General features: G+C 43.4%; 1 protein-coding gene across 4 annotated transcripts in view; it reads right to left on the bottom strand.

Moving 5' to 3' along the window:
- Positions 1-19177, bottom strand: part of FRMD4A (FERM domain containing 4A) — a 231545-nt gene that overhangs the window by 187792 nt on the left and 24576 nt on the right. For 3 of the 4 annotated variants that reach the window (XM_062581137.1, XM_062581128.1, XM_062581165.1), the window contains exon 1: positions 7291-7818. The exons of the other annotated variant lie outside the window; for it this stretch is intronic. In XM_062581137.1, coding sequence (XP_062437121.1) covers positions 7291-7449 — 159 coding nt within the window. In that variant the 5' untranslated portion in view covers positions 7450-7818. Of the gene's footprint in view, positions 1-7290; positions 7819-19177 lie in introns of those variants that run through there. 4 annotated transcript variants of the gene reach the window in all.

The following is a 19177-nucleotide window of genomic DNA, read 5'->3' on the forward strand; positions in this document are numbered from 1 at the left end:
ATAGCTTTTTACAGCAGCAAAATGCTAGCAAAATGCTGCTTTTCATCCTAAATTCCTAAATGTGCTTAGACATAACACAGGGTCTTCAAGAAAACCAAGATGAGAAATGATGTTGAAACAAGTTTAGATTTCTCCAAATTTCTTCCTGGTAGTGTACGAGGTGGGTGGGATGCTAGTTTCTGGAGAAAGGGCAGAAGTGTTGAAACACAAGGGCTGAAACATAATATATTCCCAGTGCTGGCAGTTTAAAGTAAGTTAAAAACTAAGCATTATTCTGCTGTGACTTGAGAAAGATGCTGAAGCAAATGGATTTATACATGGCTCTCTTCAGGTCTAGTTACACCTTTCGGTGAATGGAAGGATTTTATCCTTTCCAAACCAGGACCTCAGTGGCCCTCATTCAAGCTCTCAGCATCTACCCTGAGCCCAAAGGGATACCTTAGAGCCCCTTGTGAGGTAGTTAATAGCCTGTGCCTTTATGGGGGTGATACCGAGCAGCATGCTAGAAATCCCTGGAGTGAGCAACTTGAACAAGGAAAAGCCCCAAAGCTCTTCAGACCAACCATAACGCTAATGGTGAAAACCAACCAGTAGCCTGCAGCAGGCACTGTGTGGGAAGCAAACCTGAGGTGCATTGACCCCAAGGGATGTGCAATTGCATGGTGGATCTGTCAAATAAGGAGAGTGAGGTAGCCAAACACAGGGTCCAAGGAGGATGAGTTTTGGAGGTTTACATTGCCTCCCAGCTGAGTTTGTCCATGTGCGTGCGGCAGAGAGGAGGAAGGTGGCAGAAGCATGGCAAAAGCAGTCTCACTCCTTTCTCTTCATCATTTCAGGTTAATGCCCAGCCCCAGAACGCTAAGTGCTATAGCCCAGTTGTTTCCTTAATCCAATCATATATAACTGGATATACAGGGAACAATGAGGTATTGTAGACAATTTTGTGCTTATGTCTATAGCCTCAAGCAAGTCATTTCGACTCTCTCTGCCTCAGCTTCCGCAGCAGTAAAATAGAGATGGTATTACTTAACCTCCTTTGCAAAGCACTCTGTGGATAAAAAATCACTGTGTAAAAAGCACACACCACTACTGTGTACAGTATGCAAGCAATTAAATGTATGTGCGGTTTGGTATTACAGCTTCTCCAGAGACTGCTCTGCATCCAACAGTCTGCCGTGGGCTTGGTAAGAGCAGTTGGTGGAGTTTTAAACAGGCAGTCACATAAACATATTTTTACTGAAGACGTAGGTCTTGGTTTGCCTAATGTTCTTTGACACTGCACAGACAGAGCTGGGAAACTAAAATATTTGTTGATGGACTTGGAGATTAAATAAACAGTGAAATATCTTGAGCATGTTAAGAATACAGAATTTACTGCCTGTTCAAGAGTGAACCTGCCCTCCCCCAACAATTCCTGAGATGTGAGTATTTCCGCAAATGCATTCACTGTGTTATTCACGAGGCCATTTTTTAGTTGGCTATAGCAGTCAGACATCTTCTGGGCATTGGTAAAAATACACCCGACGGCTCTGTGACATCTCTCACAACAGTCTATTTGTCTGAAAGCTCCAACTGGAACTTTATTATTTGCTAATCCCCCCTTTCAAATGAATTTCCGTAATACAGTCAGAAATACACCACATGACGGATCATGAAACACAATTAAAATATAGCAAGCCTTCATCGCAATTAAAATATAGCAACTAGTAAAAACAGAGTAGACTTGCAAGGGGCAAATTATTCTGTTCAAGCTATGCAGACAAATGCACCTCTTCGGAGGACTTGCAAAAGGATTTGCTTCCCAGGAGGAGAAATGCAGTCAGCGAGTGCTGATAGTACCTTGCTCCAGGGTACCAAGAATCTCTAGTTCTCAGATATCCTGAGCACCACAGCCACACTTACAGACAATGCGAAATGGAGCTACTCAGCATCTCTGGAAGTCAAATCCAGTCACAGTCTGTCCACCAAAAATGAAAGAATTTTTGGCTATTTCAAATTATAAGAACTGTATAGGTCAGAGCACAGCCCAAATAACTCCACGCCCTGACTTGAAGGCTGAAATCTTGGATGGACAGCATGAGATCATGATGGCAACATCCAACATCCCCCCAAAGTTGCTATTCCATCTACCTCTGCTAACGCGTTGCTGCTGATATAACATGTACTTGATTTTTCAAGAGCCAAGAAACCAAAGACTCCTTTGCCAAAAATAATAATTATGTTGATGCCTGGAGCTCCTTTTCTTTTCAAGAAGCCATTGCCCATTGCGTTGGCAATAAATCTGGCTCACACCCTCTGTACAGTCTTAGCTTTGTTTCTTTGTTTGCTAGAGGAACGGACTGCAGAAGGAAAACGGCAAACTAACACATTTTTTAGGGTTTGTGTTGTGGAAACAACAGACTAGGGAAGGGATACCAGAAACTTTCCCAAGTTAGTGGCTTAAAATGAGAACAGACAGCACTGTTGTATTAATATGCAGGCATAGATGAACACTGTGTGGAGATCAACATATCTTTGTCATTCCAACTAGGCCTCTCTTTAATTCCCCCTTTTCCATAGGAACTAGAGAGTGACCCAGTCCATGCTGGAATTATGTTGGGGAGTTAATGGTGGAAGTTTTCATTCCTTCTTATCAATGCATGGAGGTATTCAGTCTAGAGTGCTATCAACCCAAGAGTAAGTGGATCTCAAATAATTTTGCCTTGTAAATCACTGCCAAAATTCCTTGAATGCCACTATGTACCTCATCATCAATATCTCACCTGGAAACATCACCTGAGCACGTGGCCCAACCAGCTGTTACTGTCCTAACCAACCAGAAAATCAAACTGAGGTTTTGTCTTCACCTGCTGGGCTCTAGCCCTGACCCAGATCACTGGGTAGTACAGTCCACACAACTGTCCTATCTGGCAGTGCAAAGGAGGACCTGAGTCCTCTTCAGTGATGTGCATACAGCCATCTGGATCCTGCAACCATTTCCCTCTGCAGAGGAATCGTACCAGTGCTGCCATAAAACCCTCCACAAACTTCAAACATTTGGTGTGATAAAAGTGATAAAAGAAAAAAGAGAGCTTATGTGTTTCCCAGGTGTGCTATGAAGATGAGGCATTTCTCTCCTTTTCCTATGTGTTAGTACAACCCCACCCAATAAAGTTTCCATCTGCTGTTGGAGGGTCTTTGCGTACCATGGAGAAGCAGGTGTCATGTTGTCCCCAGGAAGCAGACAGCTCTGATCCATCCTGCTGGCTCTCAAAGAGGTCACCAGTGGATGCTGATGCTCTGAATATGCCAGTGGTGTCCTCACAGAGAGCCCGCACTTGGGGAGATTGTCCAGCTCTGGAATGGTGAGTGCCACACTGTGGGGACAGAGGGAGCACGTGGAGAAGGAGGCCACACATGTCCCACATTTGCTGATGTTGGCTCCACAAAGAAAGCCATAAATGTGCCAGTCCAACACATTTAACTCAGCCTTATTATATGAAAGAGGAAATTTTTCAAATCCCTCTCGTAATGTCTATAAAAACTTCTCTGCAATGATTCACAGCTGGCTTGTGCTTACAGTGCCCAGATCTGTCTTGCTGTTCCTTTGGGTCTCCAGCTGGTGCCTTCCGCCTCTGTATCTTGATGGGAAGCCTGAGGGCTCACAGACCACAAGGCTGGGGCAGAGACACACAAAAACACCCCAGCAGCACACAGGATGCTACCAGAATGACCCCGGCAGCCCATAGCTTCCTGTTGGATTGTCAGAGGAACCACTGCGTGCAGGCAGCACCTGGGAAGGATGGAAAGGGACCTGCTTGGAGCTGACAAAGTTTTGGTGGCTTGAAGTTCTTTCTAGGCCCATTATAACTTCGTAGTTTTGTAGTTTCTTGGGATATTGCCCACACGGGATCCTTCATTTTATCTGAGACCAGTATGAATTTTAGTGGGACAAGTTTCTGGATTCTTGCTCCCACCTGTTTGTGATTAACTGCACATGCTCCCCTCTGTCCCAGCTATGTCTGATGCCTCTGCAAGCTCTCTGCCATGGACTGGATGGATCACACCAAGGCAAAGGAAGGTTAATGCTGGTGGGGGTACCAGCACACAGGCTGTACATTGCTCTTTCTAAGCACAGGATGGGCTGTGACTACCATACCTCTGGGTTTTCTCTTGTCTTTTGGAGACAGTGGAAATTTTATCAGGGCGAAGTGCAAGCACATTTGGGCACTTATCTGCATTTTGTGATGTTCATTTGGGAGGGAAGTGCTCTGATGAGCACTTGCATAGATTCATTCAACAGGGCCCAGGAAGTAAATCTAAGGTGTCTCGAATGCATAGGAGTTAAAGGCTACATGCAGACAGTCTGTGATGCACATGCCTACAGATTTCCATCAGGACAGAAATATTGCAAGGAGGTTGTTGGAAGCTGTACCAATAATCTACAGCAGTACATCACAGCTGGACTGTGATGCTACCAGATCCACCTTGCAGAGGTGAAATAAGCAGGGCTGGGACCTGCCAGGGCACCTGTTCAACCCATCTCGACACTACAAACCAGTGGCTTGTCTCGACAGTCAAGTCCACATAAAGTCATGGAAACACTTTTCACTGTCATCTACTCTCACTTGCTCTCTAAAACGTAACAGAAATGATGAGAAAAATATTTTTCACTACTGCGACACCCCCAGTCAGTCTAAGGAGTAGTGAGACAGCAAATGGTTCCCAGAAGCACACACTTGGCAGTGATTAGCTTGAAATAATAATAATAATAATAAAACATAAAGGAAAGGGATATGTATTTTTCTGGAATATGAGGCAGAATGCTTTCTTTAATTTTAGAGCTGACTAATGTTTTTTTTTTAAGGCTATTTTAGTTCTGGTATCAAGCCTTGTAGCTGATCTACAGTCTACTCTCAAGATTAAGTAGCAGCAGGGATTAATATATTGCAGGCAGAAAGCTAGCATGGTCAAGAGATTATTCGCTCATCTAAACAATGAGCAACCAAAGAAATCACTGTTTCAGGATAGGAAGATTAAACCATCAGGTTCTCTGTTCAGGCAATAACCCACTAAAATACCCTGTCAACATTTAAAGTGGGGGACGTTGGCTAGTGGAGGAAATATTGTTAGGATTAATATACATAAGTGTAGAGTTAGCTAGTTAGCTATCAGCTCATGTTGGCCACTAATACTACAATTTATCACATGGTTGGTGAAAGAAAGCAACTCATGTGAGATCCTCTGTTCTGTGCCCGAGATCCCCATGGTGCCATCAGTAGTGGAGCCAAAGAGCTGCATGCATCTTGGACTCTCCCAGGAAGGGCTGCTCTTTTCTGGGAAGTGAAAAGCATGCCAGTTTGGGACTGGGGAGGCATTTTTTCCCATCCTATTTCCCTGATGAGTCCAGGGAAGGGGGGATAACACGGCAGTAACAGGATATAATGCCATGGGATGGGGCTGAGTATGTGTGCATGGTGTATGGTGTACTGGAACATGAGCTCCGTGCTCACATCAGGGTAGATCTGGGACAAGATCACTGATCCTAGGAGATATATCACACTTCCATGGGTAGTAGCATACCCCACAAATGGTGGTTAGTTGGGGATAGGTTACTCATAGTGTGAAAGTGGATGTGTCTAACCTTTCTCCTTGGTTTTAAAGGACAAAACATGGTCTTACATACACAAATACTGGGGGGTAAAAGAAAATTCAGCATTTACCAATGGAGTGTGAGATCTCTTTCTTCTCCTTTAGCTGTCCCGGGCTGATCTGGGCTAATTAGCCTCAGATTCAGGGTCCTAAAATAAGCTCCTAAGAGCAGAAGGGGTGAGGAAGGGGAGTGGCTTTGGCCCGACTCAGTGCTGCTGGCACAACCTCCCACCGAACAGGCAGGCGGGTGGGCACAGGGCCATTGCGCTCCTCCTTCTGCACCATCATTGCAATTGCTTCCACACGGCTTTCAAAGCTGTGTCTGAGGCCACCAGGAGAGTTAATGGGACTAGCGATCCTTCTGGGTAGTGGATTTGGGTTATTGGCCACAGGCATCATCTAGGACAAACACATATTTAAAATAAACATGCTGCCCATGCCTGCTGAACTCCAAAGAAAGCCAAAAAATCTATTCCTGAAGTCTGAAGAAACCAGTGCTTGGTTTGAAGCTGGTTCAAAGTTTGCTGAAATAACTAAGATACTTCCCTGGCCTCTCTCAAACCATCACACACAATTTCTACAAGCTTTTAATCTGGCCTGTACTGTAAAATTTGGCTTTCCACACAGAGACTCCCAAAACACAGGAAAAGCAAAATACCAAGCAAATGGGAGTAGCAGAAAATGCCTTTTCCAAATGCAAATGCTGATCGGTCAATCCAACGTCCAACAGTAGCCAAGCCCATGAAGCTAATAAATATTGTAACCATAGGTTTGTCTCTGCAGCGGATTTTTAGCCTCAATTATCTACAACTAACTAAAAAAGCAGATGAGTAGGGTGCTAGTTAGCTTACAGAATCGCTTCAACCTGGACTCACCTACAGACTGAGATAAGAGTTGCTATCGGAACTGGAATGCAGTCCTAGTACCTTCACTGTTATGTTAGCTCACATTATTTAACTCAGTTTAGTGAGTTTCAGAAACAAACATAGTTTATTAGAACTGTTTAGTTATACCTCAAGCTGCAGTTTGATATCATATCTTTACAGAGAAGCCGGTAGACCAAGCACTAAGTCTCTATGTCCACCCTGTTCAGAAGAGTAGAGGGACAGAGGGGAAAGGCAGTTTATATACCACATAGATTATGTACCAAATAAAATAAAATAAACATTTCAGGTAATCAAGTACCTCAGACTTTACAAAGCTGAACAGTCAGAAAGCATTGCATAGATGCATTAGGGTTACTTAATGCTATTGCAATTTAAAACTGAGTGCATTTGCCCATTTTGCACAAGAAGGTTGTGTGTCTTTAGGCGTCCTTTCCTCTGAGTAAGCTCTAATTTACTATTATACAAACATAGGGACTGCATGAGGACACAGCACAGCTGAGGCTGGCTGTTCCTACGAGAACAAAGCTCCACAAAGGTGAGATACGTAACAGAAGGATCCTTAATTCACATTCTCTTATTCCTCCCTGTTTTGCAGGAAGGAAAATTTGGACCTATGTCCAGCCTTGGGAAACCCCATGGCCAGCCTCAGCTCTTGGTATCTCCTCCCAGACATCTCCCGTACGCAGGGTATCCTCAGCTCCCACCATCTCTAGGTAGGAGTGGGACCGGACCCTGTGTGACTCCAAGGGGGTCTGACGTTTGGAAGCCCTACCTGATAAACGGCTCTGGAAATGCACCATGGCTTCAGCATGAGCTGCAGGACCCTCAGATTTCCAAAGCGGCAGGTCCTCAGGGCCCGGGATGTCAGGTTCCAGACCAGGCTGTCCCAGCTGTAGAGCAGATCCTCAAAGCCAAAGAGCACTGCAGCCATGCCAGCTCCCTGCGTGAAACACCCGGACTGCCTGCTCAGAAGCGATCCGCTAATCCCCAGGTGCCTTATGAACTGCAACGTTAAAAAGCCACTGCAATTTCCATCAAAGGAGGAGAAAGGGAAAAAAAACAAAACCCCCAAAAACCTAACAACAAAACGAGCAGCCAAAATAAATTGTTTGGGGATGTATCTTTCTCCTTTCACAGACACCCTTCAGTATGTGGTTTCTCCCCGCATGTATCTTCTCAACATGAATACTGCAGCACTCAGGGGTGAGCAGGGAAAAGGTAAAAATATCTATCCTGACTTAGGAAGGCAGTTGCACATCCCTCACGAAGGGCTTCTTGGTTACATTGCATCCCTTCCTAGCTCTCCGCTGCAGAACCAAGAAACAAACTCGGATCCAAAGTCATCACTTTGAAAGCTAAGTCCTGGGACTCCATCCAGAGGGAGGAAAAAAGCTGCTCGCTCTCCCTCTCTTTCTCTGCCAACATTCCCAAGACATTCCAGTATTGGGCTTAACTCTTTCAAACACTCCCAAATAACAGCTGAGAAGACAGCTTTGCCACACGCAACATTTCATCCTTTTGTTTCACATGTTGACTAGCCATTGCACAGTTACACTCTGGTCTTTTTTTTTTCTTTTTTTTTCCCCCATTCAGCTGTCTGTTTTGGAGCCTTTATATATTTTGGACTCAGAATTATACTTCATCTTTATATGAGACTTATGTAACAGTCTGCAAAGTAATGCTGTTTACTGAAGGGCTGATATCTTGGAGAGTTACACAGATTAAACTATGCCCACTTAAAACCTGTCTGCTTCAGCAGGTGGGGACATATTTTAACCCTTGCTTAGCTCGCATTAGTAAGAATGGGATTCATTTGCGTAAACACGAGAGAATGCAGTACAGTTCTTTTCATCTATACTGGGTGCCAAAGTGCCCTTTCTATTCTTTGGAAGCAAATAGGCACTTCTGGTGCCAGGTATCCCTTCCTAAAGTTAGGTCTGATAAAGTTAGGGAAGAGGTCTGTTCCCTGCCTGTTCCCCTGCAGTAGTCCAGAGTAGCTCGTCTAGGCTGTAAACATTTGAGATTAGGTGAGATGAGGTAACCAGTCCCATGAGGATGAAAATAGTTTTGCACACAAGGGTTTTGCAGTTCAGTCAAATCATCATAAAATACATGCAGTTAAATTGCAACAGCTTTTCTGTTACGTCCGTTAGTGCTCCCTCTACCTATGGGCTAAGTTTTAATAATCATGTGGGGAAACTGAGGCACAGAGTGGAAGTATTTTTTCCAAAACCACAACATAAGTTAGCAACCTTGGAGACAGCTGCTTGTCACTGCTATTTTCCACTTATTTCACTCTCCCTTCAGGGGAATGTGCATAAAAAAGGCAACTGGACTGGCCGGGAGCAGACGGGAGTCAGTTGGTGAGTGCCTACATAGAGGCACTTCCAGTGAGGGAATTTTGGGGGTGAAGATGAGATAAGCCCACTTCTAGTTGAACTCATGAAGTACTTGTGAGTACTGAGCCACTAAGACCTCAGATGCTGGTTTCTCATTTAGCAGAACTGAGCACCAAGTCAAAGGAAACTCACAGAATGGCTGAGAAGTTGGAGTTGAAAGGGACCTCTGGAGATCCCCCAGCTCCTCCTCTGACAAGCTGCTCTCTAGCTTGTCAGCTCCCAGCCTGTACTGGTGTGTGAGGTCATTCCTCCCCAGATGCAGGACTTGGCATACGCCTTTGCTGAACGTCACGAGGTCCCTCTGCGCCCATTTCCCTAGCTTGCCAAGGTCTCTCTGGATGGCAGCACAGTCCCCTGGTATGTCAGTCACTCTTCCCAGTTTTGTCATCTGCAGACTTGCTGAGGGTGCCTTCGGCCCCATCACGAATGACTCAGAATCTCAGAATCCAGAAACAGAATCCACAGTAGCCTTACGAGAAACCATTTCCTGAAAGCCTTGATGGTTTCTCTGATTTTACTCTCTGCACTGGGGAGCGAGCGAGGAAATCCACTGCTGGTTGACTTCTGTAATTCAGTTCTCACCTTGACACAGTCTACAGGCAGTTTGATCTGGGAGGACTGGAGGGAACAAAGCAAATGGGACATAATCAGCACAATAATGCTGATCAGCTCATTGACTGGGCAGGTGGAGGAAAATACAGCTGCAAAATTCATGTTCTCAGCATAATTGCTTCTTCAGGACATCATTTTTTAGAGTGGCATCATAAAAACAGTATTTCCTTAGAACTTATTAGAGGCTATTCATTCTGCAAAGCATAGTTTTCTTTCCTTTTTTTTTTTTTTTTTTTTTTTTTCCCTGTGGTCCTGCCTTTCTGTTTGCTTGGTGTTTAGCTTTTTCTGTTAGTCTCTCTACATTCATCCATCTCCCAGTGATTTTTTCGCCCGCCTGTAAACTAGGTAAAATGTTGCCTCCATTATCAGTGATGCAGACAAGTGACTAGGCACATCTCCATTATCAGGCATCATTTGGAAAAAAGATTTTTATATATATATATATAACTTGACTAGACAACATTTGCCCCAGGCTACAGCCTAACATGTAATATCTCTGCCTGGGAGCAGAAAAGAGGAAAAGAAAGAAATGTGTTTGATAAAAGAAAATAGTGGGGGGAATGAAACCATAGCAAGTGACTGCTCTGGGATGTGATCTAACCACTCTGGTATTCTGGAAGGGGGAGAGAGGGGAAATGGAGGATATGCTGCAGTTTTAAAATTAGCCACTCCACATGTGCATCTAGTCTCCCTGTATGTTTGAAAGGAGACTTTTGGCCTCCTTGTCCCATGCCAGTACTTACCCAACAGATGAGGACAGTTCAGGAGGAGCTGTTTCACCCTGCTGATTACATAATCAGACTTTCTGAAAACAGTTTTGCTATGTGTTTATTTAACTGATAGACTGGAACAGTCTCCTCGGGAGTCACTTGAGTCTATAGGAGGCCCACTGAGCATTTGAGTATGTAGATTTACCTTCATGATTAGCCCAGATTGTTCAGTTTCCTGCAGAGTTTTTCCTGCTGATTAGACACATACTATTTTTAGGGGGGGCAAAAATTGCCTGAATAGAGATTATCAGGCCCACCTCCCATTTTCCAGGGGAACTGCAACCATGCATGTTTCTCAAGAAAAGACAGACCATTTCCTCCACAGCCAAGCAGCTCTGGACCTACCTGTCCCTGAGAGAAAAAATAGTCCTGGAAAACCCAGCTAGAGGGGTGACAGACTATTTTAATGCTTATTCAGTAAAACCAGGTGGATATTGGTTATGCTGAAGCTTGCAAAAGAAAGACTTCTGCAGCCTACGAAGAAATTCCTGGCCAAAATCAGGGCAGAATTGCCTTGCATCAGTGTGAAACACATAACCTGGGAGAGAAGGGCCAGCTCCCATGTGAAATGAGGCACAGTAGCTATCATCTCTAGCCTCCTCCACTCCAGGTTAGTGCCCTGCCTAGCATACTCTTGGCTATATTTTGAAATAATGTTTTACGTTCAAGTGTCCCAATTTGTCAAGAAATTATTTTTTTCCAGTAATACATCATTGAATGTGCTCTTACATACATGAAAGACCATTTCCAGAGGGAAAGGGAGAAGAGAGAGGAGGAAAGACTTACCAGGTTGGCTATTCTACTGGCATACACTTCAAGTAATTTCTGTAAAACCATCTTACGTTTCTATAAAACATTTTTAGTTTGCTTCCTTGCTGAAGCTGATTAGGAAAAAGAGGTCCTTTGAACTCTACATAGATCTATAGATACTTGCAGGTCTTTTCAGCACAGCTTCTCTAATTATGCACTGATTATTTCCTACTGTCTCTGAGAAAATGTCAGGCAAAACATTTACTACAAAACCTCCCACGTTTTTCTGACAGTCCAAAGGCTGTTACAAGGATATAAAAATAGCTCATGAAAGCTTTCCATGAAAAAGAGGGAAAAAAAATCCATTGGTCTGCTGTGTTGCTTCATCTGACTGTCAACAAGAGCTGAAGGCTTAGGGTGGACTTCCCAATCTGACCTCAGCAGCCAACTGCTCTTCAGTGCAGTGCTCCAAAAGGCTCCAAAAGCTGAGCTGGCAAAGCATTGCCATGCACTGAGGTAGGCAGATGCTGTCTACAAGCGGGAGCTCAAAGTGACAGGTCTGTGTTTTTTCCTTTAGGCAGCTTGTGTATTCTGGCCTTGGAAGAAGGAATTCAGCATCATGCTCCAGTGTGCTCTCGAGTAATTTTCTGCCCACAGTTTTCCAAAGGGTGTGGATGTGCTTGGATGTGTTGAAAGACAGACGTGCCGGGCAGAGGGTGGTTTCCTTTGAGCTTGCTATAGATGTACCAGAAACATCCTGTTTCTGCTCAGCATATGGCCCCTACAGCCTCTACAGCTCCAGCCCAGTTCTTTTAAGACTCATTTCAAGTCCATTACTCTTTTTGATCTTTCTTCCGCTATAATATTAATATTGTTAGATCTTCTTGTCTAAAGTTCCCTTTCATATTGCAGCTTTATGCTTTATTGTGTTGGAAATGTTTTTCCGAGATGTTTAACTAGTCATATTTTCCTCCTTGAGCCTTAACGGCACATCATTCCTTGGCTAACATGACAGGAACAGCAAGGGGTGACCACTGCCATGTGACAAAACATATTGAGAAGGAGACACTGTCCTTTCTACTCTGTTTCAGGTGCACGGGTGCCCACTGAGAGCCAGAGCCCTCAGCAGGGACTTACAGAAGTGTGCCCCCTCCAATAACTGCACCAGCACACAAACACTACAAAGATTCCCAAATGGACATCGGGGTCCAAATCCTTTTGAAAACCTGAGCCTCTGAGCTTTCCGCTGTTCCCACCCTACACAAGGTGGTCTTGTCGCTCCTGTTGGTCCCTCTGGACTTCTCTCTTTCCCTGCCATGGGTCTCAAGGGGGTCTAGGCAGGCAATCTGCTTCACTGCCATCCAAGGAGAGGCTGTGGAGGCCAAGTGTGTTTCTCTCTGCAGAACAACGCATGCCAATGGCAACTTCCCTGGGGCAAGGACTGAACATAGCTGGCACTATTTTACATACCTTTGCAGGGTTTTGTGGTTTGTGATTTGAAGTGGGGGCTTTAAAGGGGGCTGGCATGACATTTGAGTTGAAGAAGGAGGTCCCCAGACCTCGAGGGCTGTATATGATATATATAGTACAGACAAATGAAATTCACCTGAATCTAAAAAGAGAGTGAAAATTGAGTATGAATGTCCAGATTGGTTCTGCTGAGAGCTTTGATCAAATAAGTGCTAAGGACCAGAGCCCAATGCCTGTTATAGCAAAGAAAAGCAAGAATAACTCTACTGACCATACAATATTTTTGGACAGAGATGAGATCATGACCTCACCCTGGCTGAGATGCAAGATCTGGCTCATAACCATGTTTGAATCTTTACAACCATGTGGAGGAGGTGCAAACACTGGACCTAGGACTGCTCACCTCTCTGCAGCTGCAGGTAGAGAAGCCACTCTTGGAAGCATTTCTCCAAAGGTCTTCTGCACCATGCAGACATGAGAGTTTGCATATCGTCAGTTCCCTTCTAGCTCTCACCTATCACACACCTCCAAAAACACAGACATAAAAAACCTCCACTCTCCCATTCCTTAATCTGCCATCCTTGACAGCCCTACAACTCTCCTGCAGAGAAAATTCAAGAAACTGAAGATTTTACTGGGTACAGTTTAAGATGAACATCACAAGTCAGAAATCCTGAATAATTTCTTCAAGATGTTGTCACGAGTCCCTATGGCATAAAATGTTCCATAATTAAATGTACTGCTGCTTTTTACTGTAATAGCTGAATGAAAATTTACTATTCTAGTCATCTACCTCGATCATAACATTTCTAAAGCTTTTTGAAAATGTAAAGTGCTCTGGTAGTGCTGAGTATTATCATTATGTGAACAACAGCTCCTTGTGTGTAAGAAAGACTGCACGTGTTCCCACTCTACAGGGATATTTAATGACTGACATAGGAGATTATGTCATATCCTCAAATCATAAACATTTAATTTCCTAAAGTAATCTATGTTAGTGATTTAATAATGTTTAAAAGTAGATGAACCCTATAAAGCTACGCTTGTGTGCTTGTCCATAGCATTCAAACAGCTGAAGTGAATTCATTTCTACTATGCAGAAATGTGAAAAAGATTGTACAGAGATTTGCTATTAAATCCTCTTTCTCTGTGAACACTGCAGTGAATGAGTCTACAGGAGGGGATGTAGGTCAGAATAACGTATTAAGTAAATATTGCAGAACGGTCACAGAAAGTGAATGGTGAGATCTCAAATACGATTATTCACTTTGGAAACCCAAGCTTATGATTTACTCCAATCCCTCTGAGGAATGTAATGTCCTATGACCAGTGTGCCCAGTCAAAGCACCACACATTTTTGTATGCTGATCACTACGAGATTTATGATCATGCTACACTCTGGTACTATTTGCAGAAATGTTCAGGAGAATTATATTTAGCCAAAAGAAAACAGAAAATCACAACCTGCTTAGGAGTTACATATGAAGGGGCAATGTAAAGCTCATCCATCAGCTGAGCTGTATTCCTTCCATATTATTCACCTATCTCTAAAATAGCCTTGGCACGGTTCAGGGATAAAGCAATATGAACCTCAGAGAAACTTGAGTTTGTGCCCATCAAGCAGGCACTGAATATCAGACCGGAGATCTAGCACACCTGGCTGTTTATAGGAACAGCTCATACACATTGTTGAGTTACACTGCTCTTGTTTCAATCTGTTTATTCCTTTTTCAACTGGAGCAAGTCCTGCAATAGTTGTATTTATGAAGGGTTCTTCAGTATCCCACATATTTGCATAATTTTCAAATATGTATTTAGCATGCCCTTCCCACCCTGTAACAGAGGATGATGTCCAGGCTGTCCAAAGTGAATGGGTTTGGCTGTGGGCTGTGGGTTAGAGGACTGATTGCTTTATTTTGCAGGTATTTCCAGATTGTTACTATTCATTTGGGAGAGAAGACAAGCCTGGCAACTCATAGAAGGCCAATCTGCAGTTTTGCCATATGGTAAGATGGGTAATTTAATGATATGCAGCCTTGCTATCTATGTAACAGAAGCCTATACAGCACAAATGGCCTATTCCATAAGAACGTTTTCTTACAGCTTATCCTGCAAATATGTTTAAATAGTCTGTCTGATTCGGACCCAGTGGTAACACTAATGGCATTCAGTAACTAATACAAAGTCCTTTCTGTCCACAGACAAGAGTTGGGCATTTCATTAAAAAGCAGGAGGGCAAAGAGAATGTATTTTAGAAAATCAATGGACCAGATTTCTCATGTTTGAGCTTGCTTATAGCTTGGAAAGCCTACTCCTGCCTAAGCTAACGTGTATATATTTAATTTTTTCTTATTTTTTTCTTTAATCTTAAAAATGATCATTAAGAACAAGTACTTGTCACGTTGGTTAGGATGTTGTTCTAGATAGAGAGGAAAGGTATAATATAATCAGGTCAAATCTGAGCTTCAGAGTAGAAATGAGGAGGGATCTGGTCCTATTCCAGAAGAGCCATCAGTTTCCTGAGTAACATTAGGCAGATCACGTAACTTTTTCATTTCCGCAGAGGATTAATTCACTGACATTTGCCAGGTGCTATGAAATTCCAAGGGACCTATTTTACATTAAAAAAGAAATATGTCTTCAGCCTGTTAGACAAGCCAACCAGTTGTACTCTGCAAGACTTACACAGCAAAAAGCAGCAATGCTTGAGATATTTGGCAATACCTCCAGTTGATAATGTACCATCTCTGCTCAGACATCCTACACTGATTTGCAAAATGGTCATAACCATAGATGAATAAATGTTCCCTGAGGTGAAGACTGGTTATTTACTTATACATCCTCTCTGGGAGTAGCGCTGTAGACATCCAGGAACTAAATGCACATAGAGGGCACAGTGGTGAAAAGTGGTATCTGTTGGCTATGAGGTACAGAGGTCCCAGAGCTAGACACAGCACATGCACTTGCACACTCATTGGTGGCTTCTGTGCTGGAGATGACTCATGTGGGGCCAGTCGGATTGTCTCAGCACAATTAATTTGCAGTCAGAAAACTTAAGAGTCAACGTAGGGAGATTACACTACTGCAACAGATCTTCGCACTGAGAACATCTTCCCATCTGGGATCAGTGAGACCTTCTCAGTGGAGCATAACAGTTGACCTCAACCCTATTTGCTCCTGAAACACAGACCCCTGTGGGTCATACTAATGGAAAATCTCCATTTGCCTTGTAAGACAGCTCTGGATTCATGCCATCCAAAGGGATAATGCATGCACACTTGACAGAAGACGATAACTTGCACTGCTGTTGTTGCTCAGCTTAAAACCCTGTACAAACATCGATTTCTACTGCCTCACAATGCTTTGGGAGATTTGCATCTTTGTCCTGCAATCAGAATTGTGGATAAACTGAGATATGAGGACTAAGTGCTTGTGTAGGACAACCAGTCATAGAAGTCTGCAGTCCTGACTTTCCCTTTTTCTAGCTATTTTCTACAGCTACTATTACACCCACATACCCACCAGCATATCCAGACACTGTGTTGAGTTTCAGGAGGTATAAATAGCAGCTCAGACCTCATCTGCAGAGGTGGAGTGCAGTTAATGAAACTCCCTCATGCTCTGCCTTCCAACCTGATGATCTCTGCAATTGCTGGCTTATTCGTTAATTCATTCCAAAAAGAGGAGAAAATGGATCGAAAGCTGCTGAATTGAGGCAGCAATTCAGTCACTTCATTGTCTCTACAGCAGACAGCAGACTGAAACTGTTCAAAAGTTAAAACAAAGAGGATTTACGCTCTTGATTTAGAAATTTATGACTCATTCCCATTTTGGCCGTTGTTTGAAATGGCTGTCGTTTCCCCTGCCCCCAATACATCCATACCATAAAGAATAAAATCCATGAACTCTCTGCTGTGCTTATCTTGATACACAAAGAATTCAAATGTTCACTCTTGCTATCTGAAACTTGACTTCCTGTTATTAAGAAGGACATCCTAGTATTTAACAGCACCAGATTTTTAAATTTTTTTTCCTTCTTCAAACCAGGCAGAATGTCTAATGATTCTGGGATTTGTTTCCTGCTTGTAATTAAGTAGGTCACAGCTGCAAAGCAAGAGAACAAGAAAATATTCAGATCACACAAAGCCAAGAATGATTAAATCATTTGCAGCTGAAGGATATGGCAGATTTCTTTTTTATGAAGTCTCAGTCTAAGGAAAACAAATATAAGAACTTTTAAGAGAATGATGAACTTGGAAGTTCTGCCCAAGTACCACAGTAGCTCAGAAAAAAAAAGAGTGATCAAAAACTAGCTAATGCTGTTCACAAGTTGAATAGATTTATGTGGTTGAAATAAACTCACTCTTTCATTGCTTAGGGCCATATATTCTATCCTTGCAATTCTCTTTGAACCACATGCAAGATTGCCCTCATTTCTTCTGGGCAATTCACACCAGGCCATGTGCAGCACAGCCCTCCATGTAAGCCTGAAAAGCCGTGTTAGTGTCCTCTCCTGTAGGTCTGAGACAGCCATGGTCACTGGGCATGCACCCCACGCAACTCCAATTGCAATTCTGTCACAGCATGATCTCTACCCAGGCAAGAAGCTTCCACAGGACTGGAGGTCTTTTGATCTGCAGTCATGGCTCTCAGTGTTATGGTGCTCTGATTTGGCTCCCACTCCACCCCAGTTTAGGATGGCAGGCGGTTCCCAGTCACTACACAACTACCTTCACCCCTCAGATAGATGATCCTAAGTGAATACAGGCCATGCATGGACCATTGCCCTTAATTAGCCATGCATATGTGGGCTGAAGAACAAGCTCTGAGAGGCCCTCACAGAAGGGTTAGGCATCAGGGTTTTGCTTGTCATGTACAGATGTCAACTAATGAAGTTATGCCAAAACCTCACAAAACAGGGAGAAATTTTCTTTGTAGAGCCAAAGTGTTGGTCTGTGTGAACCAGGCAATTAAAAACAAAGTTGATCCTGAGAGGCATAAATGACTATACATTTTTTGTCGTAGTGCTTTTTGAAGGTGTCTGTGAGTTTGCCTAGGCACTGGTATAAAACAGAGCAGCACCAGCACCTCCAAGCCATTGCCTCAGCTAAAAGCAAGGAAAAGAGAGCAGCACACCTGCCACCCTGACCTTCCCCAGGTAAGGACCTGAGATCGCTCTACACCGTCCTGAAAGGGACATGAAATAGGGTACTCAGATACGAGAAGAGCACTATTAAGCTACTGCTTAGTCTAAAGAGAAGTTGAGACCTGTCACGAATGTATTATAGCTGTAACAATAGGGCTCTTTTCCTGCATAGTGAAAGAAAAGGTCTCTGGGCATGTTTACGTCTGAAGTTCACCAAACCCAATACCGTATAGGGCAGTGGTCCAGTCAGACAAGAAGCATTGCCTTGGCAGGGAACACCTCTTGTGAATCTGTGTGATTTCAAAACAGGGCTGGTGTATGATTTTGTTGGAAGAGTAGTTAAGATATGCATAGAACGACAATAATGAAACAAATTTAATTCCACACACAAATGTGATCAGGGGAGACATAAATTTTAGCAATTATAAATTGGTGATGACCTCATGTTTACTCAAGGTCTGGTTGGGAAAGTGTCATGGGAAAAAAAGCCCATGTAGATTATATTCTGGACTCTGTCTCTGTCTGACCGGACATGATCAGTTCATTCCAGGATAAGAGAATGTACATCTTTTTATGCTAGTATTTCTTGGCTTTGCAAGCTAGGAATTGAGGTGAAAGACATGCTCACTGCCTCCCTGATATACAGTCATTAGGAAACACAAACAAAGAAGGATTTCTCAGAGCTGAGTGCCTGGGGAATTTGAGGCCAGTCCTGCAGTCTCTCCTTGCAAAACACTGACCTCAGAGGACAGGGGTTGCTTACATGAGCATGGTGACACATAGCCAGGGCTGCAGAAGATGCCTGATCCATCTTCAAGTGATTTGAGATATTTGGATTTGTAGGTTCTCACCTGGAGTTTCTCTAAAAGAAGCTTAATTTCAGAGATATTTTATTCCTTTCCCTCCAAAATGGTGACCTTTCAACTTGAACATCTCACATGAAGATGGTTTAGGCTTTACCGATGGACTCCTGGGGAAGGGAAGTTAGCTGACTTAAGAGAAAACATCAGTGCTGGGCTGTGTAAAGGGAGTTCAGAGACCTCACAGCATCTCTCTCTTCAGCTTTGGAGAAAAACATTCATGCTGCCTACACTCTTGTTCCGAATCTTTCAGCAGTTTGCCTTCCAAGCAAGGGCAGATAATGGGCCTCTCAGATTGGTATAAAAAAGGCTTGGGAATTAAAAGTTTTCAAAGTGCTGCTGCAACCCTGAGCCTGGTCAGCACAGCACAATCTGCCATGACTAATTTTAAAGAGAAGGGACTAGATCATTAGTTGGCATCAGCCTATTTATTTTTCCTCTGACACCAGCCTACAGAAGCTGGAGGTTGGCCTCAGGGCCATTTTAACCACTCTCTGGTGACTGATTAGATGGCTTGGAATGAACTAACATAACTGCATCGACTGTGCTTTTAAAAATCAACGTCTTCTGTTTTTATGACTCTTCTTGGCCAGGATCCCATTTGCTGTAACTGAAGCGAATCCTTTCCAATCTGCAGGAAACTGTCACTATT

Source organism: Rhea pennata, chromosome 1 (genome assembly GCF_028389875.1).
Source record: "Rhea pennata isolate bPtePen1 chromosome 1, bPtePen1.pri, whole genome shotgun sequence".
Lineage (NCBI taxonomy): Eukaryota > Metazoa > Chordata > Aves > Rheiformes > Rheidae > Rhea > Rhea pennata.